We start from the raw sequence: 14,506 nt of genomic DNA, 5'->3' as shown, positions 1-14,506 counted from the left end.
TTAAGAACGGGAAGTATAGAAATAACGCACAGAACAGATCTGCTTCTTAGACTTGCTTTCAATGAGAATGACAGATCTATAACTCACATTTCTATGTGAATTTGGTTAGTTGCCCAAAAAGTTACATATTACAGCTTTAAAAAATAATATGCTGCTTGAGGGGGAATTATATAGTCCAGAAGAAATGGATCCAAGATCAGAGAGGGCCATTTATTTTATTTGCTGTCCATTTGTTGTTGTCTATCAGACCATGTCCTAGAGAGGGGCCAGTTTCTGTCCAGAGGATTGGGACCATGTCCTAGAGAGGGGCCAAATTCTGTCCAGAGGATTGGGACCATGTCCTAGAGAGGGGCCAGTTTCTGTCCAGAGGATTGGGACCATGTCCTAGAGAGGGGCCAGTTTCTGTCCAGAGGATTGGGACCATGTCCTAGAGAGGGGCCAGTTTCTGTCCAGAGGATTGGGACCACAACCAGATAAGCGCTAGACTGGTGTCCATTCTGTTTAGCTATAACTTTCCACTCCTTGTGCTCCTGTGGCACATGACACCACAAGGAGTGGAAAGTCGCTCTGGATAAGAGCGTCTGCTAAATGACGTAAATGTAATGTAAATGAAAGTACAGAAACTGGCCCCTCTCTAGGAATGTTATAGCTAAACAAAGACTAGCAACCAGTCTTGGTAACCACTGTATGAACATAACTTCAAGTGGCAGTCACCAACGGGTGGGAATCGCATAAATAAATGTATATGAATTAATTTCCATTCCATTGATCGACAACTCCTGGAAGAAAACAACAGTCCATTTCTAAATGGATTTTATTTTATTTTTAATCCGCCCGTTTCTAAGCGAGTAGGACTGATTTGAGTCCATTGAGGTGTGAGTCTAAATCTTGCCCGTCATAGCTCCTCTGGTCACACAGGACAGCATACTCCACGAGGGTGAATCTCCAGGCCGGAACACACAGGACTGACTGGGGTTTAGAAGTGAGGCCTTCTCTGCCGGGCAGTGTACTTTGTGTCAGCTCGGACCTCCCTGAGAGACAAACCACACCACAGAGGGAAGACGGTAAGAGACAAGCCTTTCTGTTACAGAGCCTAATGGCTTCATCCAAATGGGGTTGGAAGCTATATGCATGGTACAAATGGTTGACCTGTACAGGATCAAGATCACTGCCCAATGAGACAGTAGACTGGATCAGGATCACTGCCCAATGAGACCGTAGACTGGATCAGGATCACTGCCCAATGAGACCGTAGACTGGATCAGGATCACTGCCCAATGAGACAGTGTAGTCAGAGGGGTACATACCTGCCCTGTCTTCTCCTCCTCTCCTTCTTCTCCAGGATCCAGTCTTTTCCCTTCTTTGCAGACTTGCCCTTCATGTTCTTAAAGCGAGATCTTCACCAAGACAAACAGGAAATCATCACCAGCAGACACAGGATGGGATTGAGACACTCAGCTCTAATCAATCTGTAGTTATTTTTACCAAATACATATTTCATCTTTGATCTGCTCTATGTCCTGTGACAGTAGATGTGATCAGTGTCATTGTAAAGGACGTCACGCTGCTTGCTAAGCCAGTACCACTTCCTCCTGATTTGGCTCATACCAAGGCGCCAACCCAGGACCTCTGTCTCGCAAACACACAAGGACCACCCCCGCTTAAGTGTCTTACCCAGTCGAGCCACCGAAAATATGAGCCTGCACTGACCTGATGAGAAGATCTACCCAACTATGCTAATACTTTGATTAAGTCTTACCATTAACATAATGGTGGTAATTAATAATTAGAACATTTCTAAAGTTGAGGATGTTATTTCTTTACCTCTGTCCTGTGAACTGGACTTGATTTGGGACACCCCTGTCCACTGTCTCTGACCCCAGCCCCTGAAATACAGGGACCACAAACCATCAGCATTCAAGACAAGTCTCCAAATGAACTCCTACTCTCTTCCTCACCTTGGGTAGGGTTCCTGAAAACCCAGCGAACAGACACAGGAAGAACCTGATGGGGAAATCAGAGAAGGATGTCAGTTTTGGTCATTTAGCAGACACTCTTTTCCAGAGCGACTTACAGTTAGTGCATTCATCTTAAGGTAGCTAGGTGGGACAACCACATATCATAGTAAGTAAAACCGTTCCTCAATAAAGTAGTTCCCAGCAGTCGGTGACGGTAGGAAGACAATTGTGAGAGTTCGTGCCAGAAATACATGTTTTTGTGTGTGTGTTTTTCTAGTATGACCTCCAAGTGATTACCATAGAAATATAATCTATCATTATGCCATCATTGACTTAAAATGGAGAGGCCCGTTCTATAGGTTATATTTCTATGGTGGCTACAAATCCAGGTTGGGCCGCTTGGGGGCGGGGGGACGGACGACGACTCACTTTTTGGCCTTGGTGCTGTTGGGATAGTCCACTACCATGCCTCCACTGAAGCCTGCCTTCATGGCCTGGGACGTAATCAGCTCCAGCTACACACAGTCAAGTCTATTATTCATTTACACAGGATACACAGTACACTGAAACGCTGACTGGCAGGTTCACCTCGCAATAATAACTACAGTAAACAGAAGTAGTAAAGGTGTAATAAAATAGAATAACATTATGCATAAATATAAATAAATAGAAGGAAGGCGGAGCAACTACTTGGTCAGATCAGGAGTGGCAATCAGGTGTCACCGAGTGTGTCGGCATGTTTCTGTGCAGACAAACTTTAATAAACAATTTGTAATATCACTGTACCTGCTCAGAGTTCTCTGGGTAAAGCTGAAACACTGCACGGGCTCCTCTTGACTAAAAAAGATATGGGACAATAACATAGTAGGGGTTAGATTGGACTGAGGTCCCTAGGGATCTCACCAGGGAGGAGTAGTGGTTAGATTGGATTGAGGTCCCTAGGGATCTCACCATTTTTACATTTTAGTCATTTAGCAGACGCTCTTATCCAGAGCGACTTACAGTTAGTGAGTGCATAGTTATTTAATTTTTTTCCATACTGGAATAGAACCCACAACCCTGGCGTTGCAAATGCCATGCTCTACCAACTGAGCTACATCACCAGGGAGGAGTAGTGGTTAGATTGGACTGAGGTCCCTAGGGATCTCACCAGGGAGGAGTAGTGGTTAGATTGGACCGAGGTCCCCAGGGATCTCACCAGGGAGGAGTAGAGCGTACTGAAGAAGGTGTAGAGCCTCTTGGGGGGGCTGTGGGTCTTTTTGTCAGCATTGCAGAGCCATTGGAGAGCAGAAATACTGAGGGATGAGACAAAGAGAGGTAGGGGAGGACACAGACAGGTGATAGGTTGAAAGAGAAGGATGGAGACAGACAGAAGGAGAGATACATTACTAACTCAGTCTTGACAAGTCCATCAATACTAATTTGTCAGTAGAGAACTCAGGTATCTCTTACAGGACAGGGAGGACAAGCTCTTTACCTGATGCAGCCATCAAAGGTCCCAGGCCTGAAGGGCATCCCCTCACCCATATCCCCCAACACAACGTCTCCCTCGACCTCCCGATCCAGCGCTACATCTAGAGAGGACACAGCACTGGTCAACAGCGGATCACAACAAATAAATATTGACTGGTATTTTTCAGGTTGCTGATCCATGGATTAGGATGGCTGATCCATCTCTAAATATGAATGCAATATTTTTGCATCAGGAATGACACCAACCACACTCACCCAACACGGCTGTGCTGATGTCCACTCAACCACACTCACCCAACATGGCTGTTCTGATGTCCACTCAACCACACTCACCCAACACGGCTGTGCTGATGTCCACTCAACCACACTCACCCAACACGGCTGTGCTGATGTCCACTCAACCAACACGGCTGTGCTGATGTCCACTCAACCAACACGGCTGTGCTGATGTCCACTCAACCACACTCACCCAACACGGCTGTGCTGATGTCCACTCCAACCACACTCACCCAACACGGCTGTGCTGATGTCCACTCCAACCACACTCACCCAACACGGCTGTGCTGATGTCCACTCCAACCACACTCACCCAACACGGCTGTGCTGATGTCCACTCCAACCACACTCACCCAACATGGCTGTGCTGATGTCCACTCCAACCCAGCAATGTCCCTCCTCTGACAGGTAGTCCCCACTTAGCCCCGAGCCACACCTGGATGGGCGAAGTTATATACACACTCAGTCTGAAGTAGCTTTGATGTTGTTTTGTTCTCCTACCCAGACCTATTACATAGATGAGAGCCCTCAGACGTCCCCTGGTACACATACCCCACATCTAGCAGGAAACAGGACTGGTCCTCGGGCAGGTTCAGCAGCTCCACAGCTCTCTCGGACATCTGGCTCTGGATCTCAATCATCCGAGAACTGGAAATCAATTGGTAAATTATTGAACTGTTGATTACTTAGCTACCTTCAATCATATTACTACCTCCTGTAGCTCAGTTGGTAGAACATGGCGCTTGCAACGCCAGGGTTGTGGGTTCGATTCCCACAGGGGGGCCAGTATGAAAAATGTATGCACTCACTAACTGTAAGTCGCTCTGGATAAGAGCGTCTGCTAAATGACTTAAATGTAAATGTAAAATTACATTATACTATGTCTCAAACATATTCCATCAAGGACAGCCTCTTGTCATTATGTAAATGAAACGATTTGTATTCAAACACAGTGATTCATATTGCGCAGCCCATAAGAGGTCATTGTCAAACTCAGGACTCACTTCTGAGAATATTTCTTGGCCTCCTCTTCGTTGTAGAACTGCAGAATGAGTAGAAATCAAAACACAAGAAGTTAAGTGCAGTGTGCAGGTAAAGACAAGATGTGTCGGGGAAATGTAGTTCACATAATGAACTTGACAGATAACCAGTCACTTGGTAGGTATGTATTTGGGAGCAGATCACTAACTAACTTAGCAAACGTTAGTTTTCTTACAGTTAACGGTTAACCAGGCAGCTAGCTAACGTTAGCTAGCGCTCATTGTCTGTCTTTTTTTTTTTAAAGAGGAAAATATCATACTAACCATTTCAGGCGGGGCCATATGCTCGGGTCTTCGACAACTTGAGGACATGTTTAATTTTGTTTGCTACAAAATATCAAAGAATGATCGATTTAAACCAAACAGCTTAAAAGTTGTTATGATGTCTGGCTACAGCTGAGGCTCCACATGTAAGTGTGACGTAGAATTTCTGCGACATGAAAGGCGCACAGTTGAAAATAAAAAATACTATCAGAAATTACTTCAGCAACCAAAACGACCTATTGAATTAAATTCATATCTAAACACAATTTTAAAGCATAGGGAAAATTCAGTTGCACAAGACTATCGCAAATTCTTTACATAACATCAGAGAGGAAGAGGCGATATTTGATAACGTTCAAGCCTCAATTCCTCGTATATGATTGGATGACAGAATACGTTTTTGTGACCACATCCCATTTACATCTTCTCTCATTGGTCTGCTATACATTTAACCGGATCCCACCTCTGTCTTCTTCGCTTCTGTTATTTGTCAATGGCTGCTGTACCTGCTGCTACGGGAGAATGGCGGAGGTCAGTCGGAGGTTGGGGAGCGGAGTGTACAGATTTTCAACTATCAGAAACGCACCGACTCACTCCCTCCCCAGCGCCGAAGGCCAACGACACGGAACGATGTCAGTAGTAGCAGCAACCTCTATACTTGGAGCCAGAACCTGTAAAGCCAAGGTAACCGGCCAAGGGATTTACGAATGTCAGCCGGTGTCAACAAGGGACAGTCAGGCAAGTTCCTGGGAACCTGAAAGTAAAAACCTAAAAGAGAAGGCCCAGGAATGCACGGAGGTAGAGCACATTGATCAAATACTTTCTAGCCTAAAACACGAGAACAGGCTGGGGTATGGGACATTACCTCAAGTTTGGTCAAATTGTGATTTGTTTTTATTAGACATTGAGGCTATACCCGCTATCAAATTAGCAACTGTTCAGGATAGTGAGCTCAGACAGTCACCTTTGTACCTGTGGCCCAGTGTACAGCCTCTGTCCCATGGTAACCTAGTAACAGTGCACAGGATGATGTGTTGGAATAGCAGAGGCGTTGTCATGGCCAGCTTTCACCCTGAAACCTTTGGGTCACCTCAGCAGCTCCGAGCATTCAGCACGGTCATGCTCAACCTGGCAGAGCAGCAGTCAGGCTGGTTTAGACCTCACCCAAATCTCCTGCACTCCACCCGGGCTTACAACAAAAACAACAAGTCAGACATCCCGCCTCTTCACAGGAGCAGAACAGCCTACTATGACATCCTCCAAGTGTCCCCGAGCGCCACCCAATCCCAAATAAAGACAGCCTACTACAAGCAGTCGTTCATCTACCACCCAGACAAGAACCCCGACAACGAGGAGGCCACCCAGCGTTTCTCTGAGATCAGCGAGGCCTATAGCGTGCTGGGGAGCATGGCCCTGAGGAGGAAGTACGACCGCGGCATCCTCAGTGGGTCAGACATCCAGGCGGCCGGGAGACCCTCGGAACGGGAGTCCACCTCCAGCACCAGAGCCTCTGGCCCACAGCAGTATCAACAACAGCAGAGATCCCGGCGGTTCTCCAACGTTGGAGGGAAGGCCATGTTTGACTTTGATGCCTTCTTCCAGGCTCACTATGGAGAGCAGCTGATGAGGGAGAAGGAGCTGAGGGCCAGAAAGGCCCATTACCAGCAGAAACAGCAGCAGGATTATAAGCAGTGGAAGCTGGGGAAGATGTTGGAGATGACTGTAGGGGTGCTGTTGGCCATGGGAGGAGTCATCTTCTTCAGTATCACCAGGTCCTGACTGTAGGGGTGCTGTTGGCCATGGGAGGGGTCATCTTTTTCAGTATCACCAGGTCCTGACTGTAGGGGTGCTGTTAGCCATGGGAGGAGTCATCTTCTTCAGTATCACCAGGTCCTGACTGTAGGGGTGCTGTTGGCCATGGGGAGGAGTCATCTTCTTCAGTATCACCAGGTCCTGACTGTAGGGGTGCTGTTGGCCATGGGAGGAGTCATCTTCTTCACTATCACCAGGTCCTGACTGTAGGGGTGCTGTTGGCCATGGGAGGGGTCATCTTCTTCACTATCACCAGGTCCTGACTGTAGGGGTGCTGTTGGCCATGGGAGGAGTCAGGGGTCATCTTCTTCAGTATCACCAGGTCCTGACTGTAGGGGTGCTGTTGGCCATGGGAGGAGTCAGGGGTCATCTTCTTCAGTATCACCAGGTCCTGACTGTAGGGGTGCTGTTGGCCATGGGAGGAGTCATCTTCTTCAATATCACCAGGTCCTGACTGTAGGGGTGCTGTTGGCCATGGGAGGGGTCATCTTCTTCAGTATCACCAGGTCCTGACTGTAGGGGTGCTGTTGGCCATGGGAGGAGTCAGGGGTCATCTTCTTCAGTTTCACCAGGTCCTGACTGTAGGGGTGCTGTTGGCCATGGGAGGGGTCAGGGGTCATCTTCTTCAGTATCACCAGGTCCTGAAATAGAAATAAACCAACCTGTCCCTGCTGGCCTGTTGAGGTTCTGTTTTTAGACAGGTGGTTGCTTGAAGTGTTTCATAAAATACATGACGGAGTACAGAACAGTTACTTTATATACAAGAACAACAAGATTATAATAATATAGTAAATTATCATGACACAACTGGATTATAATAATATAGTCAATTATCACGACACAACTGGATTATAATAATATAGTCAATTATCATGACACAACTGGATTATAATAATATAGTCCATTATCATGACATAACTGGATTATAATAATATAGTGAATTATCATGACACAACTGGATTATAATAATATAGTCCATTATCATGACACAACTGGATTATAATAATATAGTCCATTATCATGACATAACTGGATTATAATAATATAGTCCATTATCATGACACAACTGGATTATAATAATATAGTCAATTATCATGACAACTGGATTATAATAATATAGTCCATTATCATGACATAACTGGATTATAATAATATAGTCCATTATCATGACACAACTGGATTATAATAATATAGTGAATTATCATGACACAACTGGATTATAATAATATAGTCAATTATCATGACACAACTGGATTATAATAATATAGTCCATTATCATGACACTACTGGATTATAATAATATAGTCCATTATCATGACACAACTGGATTATAATAATATAGTCCATTATCATGACACAACTGGATTATAATAATATAGTCCATTATCATGACACAACTGGATTATAATAATATAGTCCATTATCATGACACAACTGGATTATAATAATATAGTCAATTATCATGACATAACTGGATTATAATAATATAGTCCATTATCATGACACAACTGGATTATAATAATATAGTCAATTATCATGACACAACTGGATTGAATTGTGGTTGCTTTTAGAGGTCTCGGATGATGACTTCATAACTGCTTCTATGGGTTCAGGCAGAGTTTATAATGGGCATGTTCCAGACTGCCTGATCTACAAATCACCGTGCGTCTTAAATAACTACTCAATATTATTTGTAGATCAGTCACAATATACCCATGAAGCATGCGGTTTTGATGTTCTCGAACACGGCCAATGACTGCCATGGTTGCTGTTAAACTGTGGCGGCTGCTGTTTAGTTCCTGTTCAGAGCTGCTGCTAAATTATGCCTCCTTCACACGCATATTAAATGATCAGAGCAGTGTGTTTGATGTATTTGATAGAATTTCACTCATTCCTGCTCCAGCCATTACCACGACCCCGTTCTCCCCAGTTAAGGTGTCACCATTACCACGACCCCGTTCTCCCCAGTTAAGGTGCCACCATTACCACGACCCCGTTCTCCCCAGTTAAGGTGCCACCATTACCACGACCCCGTTCTCCCCAGTTAAGGTGCCATCAACCTCCTGTGCTGAAAGCCCAGACTAGTGTATGCTGGAACATTGTTAATGTGAAGGGGCAACCCGTCTACCTAGGAGACCCGTCAACAAGCACAGCCTTTTGTCCACTAGAGGTCTCTGTTCTCCATCAGTAAAAGCAAATACTTTTCTCATGGACTTATTACTGAGCAGTGTTCAATTCAATATGTTGTGTTGTGATCAGGGTTGGCGCTAGATCAAGTGTCCTGTGGGTTGCTTAGAAACAGAAGACATGACAGGGCCATTGTAACAGTTTGCTCACATGTTTTATTCACAGAAATATAAAGTATTATGTCAAGTACATCACTTTGTACAAAATTTCACAGACTCTTCAAAACTCAGCCAGACAACAGAAATCAGCATTAAATGTTAAGAAATAAAGAGGACACACCACTCTGGCACTAGCCCCTGATATGTGAACAGGTCTGGCGTGAACTGACTGGTTGCACTGAGGGATCTCACTGAGAAGAATGAAGAATGACATCAATAAGACTTGATAGGAAAATGTAATTTACAACGGCTGAGGAACAAATACTCTTGGAAAAATACGATTTTAATTGGCACATGTACCGTCATGAACCGCCCCCTGCATTCCCCCTCCTGTCAGTGTCTGTTAGTCTGCCATAGGGCAACGGTCGCTGTCACCATATGTCCGTGCTGTAGAGGACGGAAGTACAGCATTTTCTAATCAGAAATGCTATTTCAATAATAACCTATTGACCATTCAGCATGGCCATCTGGGGGGCTACCACCAGACCACCTGTACAGCTATAGGTCCCTCCCCCTGGAGTTCACCAGCAGGCCGCACACACAATAATGCAGCGGTGCCATTACGTAGCACTACGTCTCCCAAACTATGGTCATCAAGTCCCCCAAACTATGGTCATCAAGTCCCCGAAACTGGTCATCAAGTCCCCCAAACTATGGTCATCAAGTCCCCCAAACTATGGTCATCAAGTCCCCCAAACTATGGTCATCAAGTCCCCCAAACTGGTCATCAAGTCCCCCAAACTGGTCATCAAGTCCCCCAAACTATGGTCATCAAGTCCCCCAAACTATGGTCATCAAGTCCCCCAAACTATGGTCATCAAGTCCCCCAAACTGGTCATCAAGTCCCCCAAACTGGTCATCAAGTCCCCCAAACTATGGTCATCAAGTCCCCCAAACTATGGTCATCAAGTCCCCCAAACTATGGTCATCAAGTCCCCCAAACTATGGTCATCAAGTCCCCCAAACTATGGTCATCAAGTCCCCCAAACTATGGTCATCAAGTCCCCCAAACTGGTCATCAAGTCCCCCAAACTATGGTCATCAAGTCCCCCAAACTGGTCATCAAGTCCCCCAAACTGGTCATCAAGTCCCCCAAACTATGGTCATCAAGTCCCCCAAACTATGGTCATCAAGTCCCCCAAACTATGGTCATCAAGTCCCCCAAACTATGGTCATCAAGTCCCCCAAACTGGTCATCAAGTCCCCCAAACTATGGTCATCAAGTCCCCCAAACTATGGTCATCAAGTCCCCCAAACTGGTCATCAAGTCCCCCAAACTGGTCATCAAGTCCCCCAAACTATGGTCATCAAGTCCCCCAAACTGGTCATCAAGTCCCCCAAACTATGGTCATCAAGTCCCCCAAACTATGGTCATCAAGTCCCCCAAACTGGTCATCAAGTCCCCCAAACTATGGTCATCAAGTCCCCCAAACTATGGTCATCAAGTCCCCCAAACTGGTCATCAAGTCCCCCAAACTATGGTCATCAAGTCCCCCAAACTATGGTCATCAAGTCCCCCAAACTGGTCATCAAGTCCCCCAAACTGGTCATCAAGTCCCCCCAACTATGGTCATCAAGTCCCCCAAACTATGGTCATCAAGTCCCCCAAACTGGTCACCAAGTCCCCCAAACTGGTCATCAAGTCCCCCAAACTATGGTCATCAAGTCCCCCAAACTATGGTCATCAAGTCCCCCAAACTGGTCATCAAGTCCCCCAAACTGGTCATCAAGTCCCCCAAACTATGGTCATCAAGTCCCCGAAACTGGTCAAGTCCCCCAAACTATGGTCATCAAGTCCCCCAAACTATGGTCATCAAGTCCCCCGAAACTGGTCATCAAGTCCCCCAAACTGGTCATCAAGTCCCCCAAACTGGTCATCAAGTCCCCCAAACTATGGTCATCAAGTCCCCCAAACTGGTCATCAAGTCCCCCAAACTATGGTCATCAAGTCCCCCAAACTGGTCATCAAGTCCCCCAAACTATGGTCATCAAGTCCCCCAAACTATGGTCATCAAGTCCCCCAAACTGGTCATCAAGTCCCCCAAACTATGGTCATCAAGTCCCCCTGTTTCTGCTGGTTTTCCTGAATTCTAATTCCACAATCAACCAGTTCTTTAAAATGAGCCAAGTCTTCAGGTGTCTGTCCTTTGGAAAATGAATGATATGATACCTTGGACAGAAAAACGGGGCGGTCCAGGACCAGGTTTAGGAAACACTACCGCAGCACATCAAACATCACAAACATAGGGCTTCAGGCTGTACATCACACCCGAGGTTAGTCAAACCCAAAGGGGTTAGCCAGGCTGCACCATGTTGATGTGTGAGTGGGAATGTTGAGCAGTCTTCTGGTAGTCGGAGCTGTGGATCATGTTTTCAGGGTTGAGGTCAAATCCATTTAAATTCCAGTCAATTCAGGAAGTACACCGGACTTCTAATTCCAATTCTCTTTAATGCTTTTCAAGTGGACACCTTGGAATTGGAATTTGGTTTACTTTCGGAATTGACTGGAATTTCAATAGAATTGACCCCAACCCTGCGTGTTTTATCACTCTGAACTGAGATCATCACTGCCACTACCAATGAGACGGCCGATCAGTCACATCATATCGTATGGTCAAATTTCCTTTGTAACTGACAGGCACTAGGATCTTTTGGCTGTACACTAAGAAAATATCCATCTCTGAGATAACACTAACACACCCATTACTATACTGATGTTACCATTCATTTTTTGCAAAGCTATAGGAGAGGAAAGTGCGTTGTACTTGTAACTCCCCTTGGGGACAGTAAGGATATCCGGGACAGACTAGAAGCAGCTTCACAAACAGTGCTATGCTCAGGAGGGCCTGGGGAGGAAAACCATTAATTTAGGGTCGCTTCAGCTCTTGATCACTTAGCAGGGCGGTGACAGAGGCTTTGTTACTAGGGAACTGTGGGTTGGGTGGACAGGAAGTGGTCTGGATAAGTGAATCAAAACCTCCACTGGACTACTTCCTTTCTCTCTCCTCCATCCCTCCCTCCCTCTCTCTCATCTCTCTCCTCACACTCAACATTAAATCATCAGTTTTCTTCATATCTTTAATGTCAGCTGATGATGAGGGTGGCCAAAGCGCCAAGGGCTAACTGGACACAGACTGGCATACAGTCTAATATGCTTCCTTGTCACGTTGGAGAAACAGGAAAAATAAACAAGCAAATAAACAAGATAATGAGTGATCCATGTCCATCCACAGCACTCCCCAGCCATCCACGACCTTTCACCTATTGAGTCCAAATCCCTGCACTTCCTGTGTCTCAGCCAATGAGAGCTTCCGGTTTGGTTGGGCCCAGTCTCAGTAGAAGGAGTACTGGTTCTCCACAGCTCTGGCCCTGCGTGTTCCGTCTGTGTCTTGGTAGTCCTCTGAGGCACCACTAGAGGGATCTAACAGACGTTCGGAGCTGTTGCTCCTGCTAACCAGCCCCCTCCTCCTCCTCCTCCTCCTCCTCCTCCTCCTCCTCCTCCTCCTCCTCCGCTGCCTGGCTCACCACGGGAGAGGGAAGGAAGGGCGGTGGGTGAGGATGAGGAGCTGGAGGAGAGCGGGGTGTCGGAGGGGGGCGCCGCCGGCTGTGAGACCCCAGGGAGGTGAAGGGTTGGCTGGGCTGGGTCAGTCCGGCAGCCTTGGTCCCTGGGTGGGGTGGGGAGCTGAGGCACGGTCACATCTGTGTGAGAGCAATAGAGAGAGACGGGATATCTGTCTGTAAGAAAAAGAGCAGAGTGTTTAGAGGCCTGATACAGTTCATTTTATGAACATATCTTTCATTAAAATGCCAAAGATCAAGTGTTGACCTCCTCCTATACGATCACCTCTCTTGGTGGAACAACAACAACAACAACAACTGCAGTGACACTGATCAAGACAAGGCTGAGCAGTGTGTATCAATGAAGCCTTTTACACACTGCATCAACAACCCACTCACTGTGTGTGTGCAGGCCCAGGGCCCGGGGGAAACAGAGGGTCTCTTTGTGAGTGTCGGGGGCCTGCATGCAAAAACCCTGTGGTATAATCACCCCCTCGCTCTCTCTCTCTCTCCGCTGTCTCCCTCCGTCTCCCCCCTGTCTCCCCTGCACAGGAGGGCATTCATCCCCTGCCAGGTGTGGGGGGGAGGTGGGAGGGAGGACAGGGCAAGTACACTGGGTTTCTGTGTTGGCTTCCTCAGTCTAAGGACTAACCTGTAGTTAAAACCTTTAAGACTGAGGAAAACATCAATCTGTCTGTGAGGTCATCCAACTGAAAGGTTGCTGTTTTTTTTCAAGCGATTTACAAGACTGTCATCTTCAATAACGAGGGTCAGATTGAGCTACCCAGGGGCTGTGATACATGCAGTCAGAACTGATCAGAAATGACAAACTGTTTCTAGAAGGACATTCTCAACATTGGAGCTTTAGATTGATTATACAGTTGAAGTCGGAAGTTTACATACACCTTAACCAAATACATTTAAAGATTTTCACAATTCCTGACATTTAATCATAGTAAACATTCCCTGTCTTAGGTCAGTTAGGATCACCACTTTATTTTAGAATGTTAATTGTCAGAATAATAGTAGAGAGAATGATTTATTTCAGCTTTTATTTCTTTCATCACATTCCCAGTGAGTCAGAAGGTTACATACACTCAATTAGTATTTGGTAGCATTGCCTTTAAATTGTTTAACTTGGTTCAAACGTTTCTGGTAGCCTTCCACAAGCTTCCCACAATAAGTTGGATGAATTTTGGCCCATTCCTCCTGACAGAGCTGGTGTCACTGAGTCAGGTTTGTAGGCCTCCTTGCTCGCACACACTATTTCAGTTCTGCCCACAGATTTTCTATAGGATTGAGGTCAGGGCTTTGTGATGGCCACTCCAATACCTTGACTTTGTTGTCCTTAAGCCATTTTGCCACAACTTTGGAAGTATGCTTGGTGTCATTGTCCTTTTGGAAGACCCATTTGCGATCAAGCTTTAACTTCCTGACTGATGTCTTGAGATGTTGCTTCAATATATCCACATCATTTTCCTTCCTCATGATGCCATCTATTTTGTGAAGTGCACCAGTCCCTCCTGCAGCAAAGCACCCCCACAGCATGATGCTGCCACCCCGTGCTTCACGGTTGGGATGGTGTTCTCCGGCTTGCAAGCAAACCCCTTTTTCCTCCAAACATAACGATGGTCATTATGGCCAAACAGTTCTATTTTTGTTTCATCAGACCAGAGGACATTTCTCCAAAAAATATGATATTTGTCCCCATGTGCAGTTGCAAACCGTAGTCTGGCTTTTTTATGGTGGTTTTGGAGTAGTGGCTTCTTCCTTGCCGAGT

General features: G+C 46.0%; 3 protein-coding genes across 3 annotated transcripts in view; 1 reads left to right on the top strand and 2 right to left on the bottom strand.

The window, feature by feature from the left end:
• Positions 1-798: 798 nt before the first annotated feature.
• Positions 799-5,334, bottom strand: LOC121567674 (probable 18S rRNA (guanine-N(7))-methyltransferase). Its single transcript, XM_041877882.2, has 12 exons — positions 5,012-5,334; positions 4,712-4,749; positions 4,260-4,355; positions 4,061-4,143; positions 3,436-3,532; positions 3,157-3,253; positions 2,745-2,795; positions 2,388-2,473; positions 1,959-2,004; positions 1,825-1,886; positions 1,308-1,397; positions 799-1,031 (listed from the first exon to the last, which is right to left on the bottom strand). Exons 1-12 carry the CDS (start codon positions 5,057-5,059, stop codon positions 977-979), a joined length of 849 nt encoding a protein of 282 aa, XP_041733816.1. The 5' UTR covers positions 5,060-5,334; the 3' UTR covers positions 799-976.
• A 101-nt stretch (positions 5,335-5,435) lies between these two features.
• LOC121567673 lies at positions 5,436-7,497 on the top strand. The gene is made up of 2 exons (XM_045218434.1): positions 5,436-6,798; positions 6,917-7,497. Exon 1 carries the CDS (start codon positions 5,534-5,536, stop codon positions 6,788-6,790), a length of 1,257 nt encoding a protein of 418 aa, XP_045074369.1. The 5' UTR covers positions 5,436-5,533; the 3' UTR covers positions 6,791-6,798; positions 6,917-7,497.
• A 5,003-nt stretch (positions 7,498-12,500) lies between these two features.
• Positions 12,501-14,506, bottom strand: part of LOC121567672 (SH2B adapter protein 2-like) — a 48,825-nt gene continuing 46,819 nt past the window's right edge. The window contains exons 9-10 of the mRNA XM_045220932.1: positions 12,685-12,903; positions 12,501-12,568 (exon numbers count right to left, since the gene is read on the bottom strand). Of these exons, the coding sequence (XP_045076867.1) occupies positions 12,501-12,568; positions 12,685-12,903 (287 nt within the window). The remainder of the gene's footprint in view (positions 12,569-12,684; positions 12,904-14,506) is intronic.

This window comes from Coregonus clupeaformis, chromosome 6, assembly GCF_020615455.1.
Source record: "Coregonus clupeaformis isolate EN_2021a chromosome 6, ASM2061545v1, whole genome shotgun sequence".
NCBI classification, from domain to species: domain Eukaryota; kingdom Metazoa; phylum Chordata; class Actinopteri; order Salmoniformes; family Salmonidae; genus Coregonus; species Coregonus clupeaformis.
This window is presented reverse-complemented; position numbering and strand designations above follow the sequence as displayed.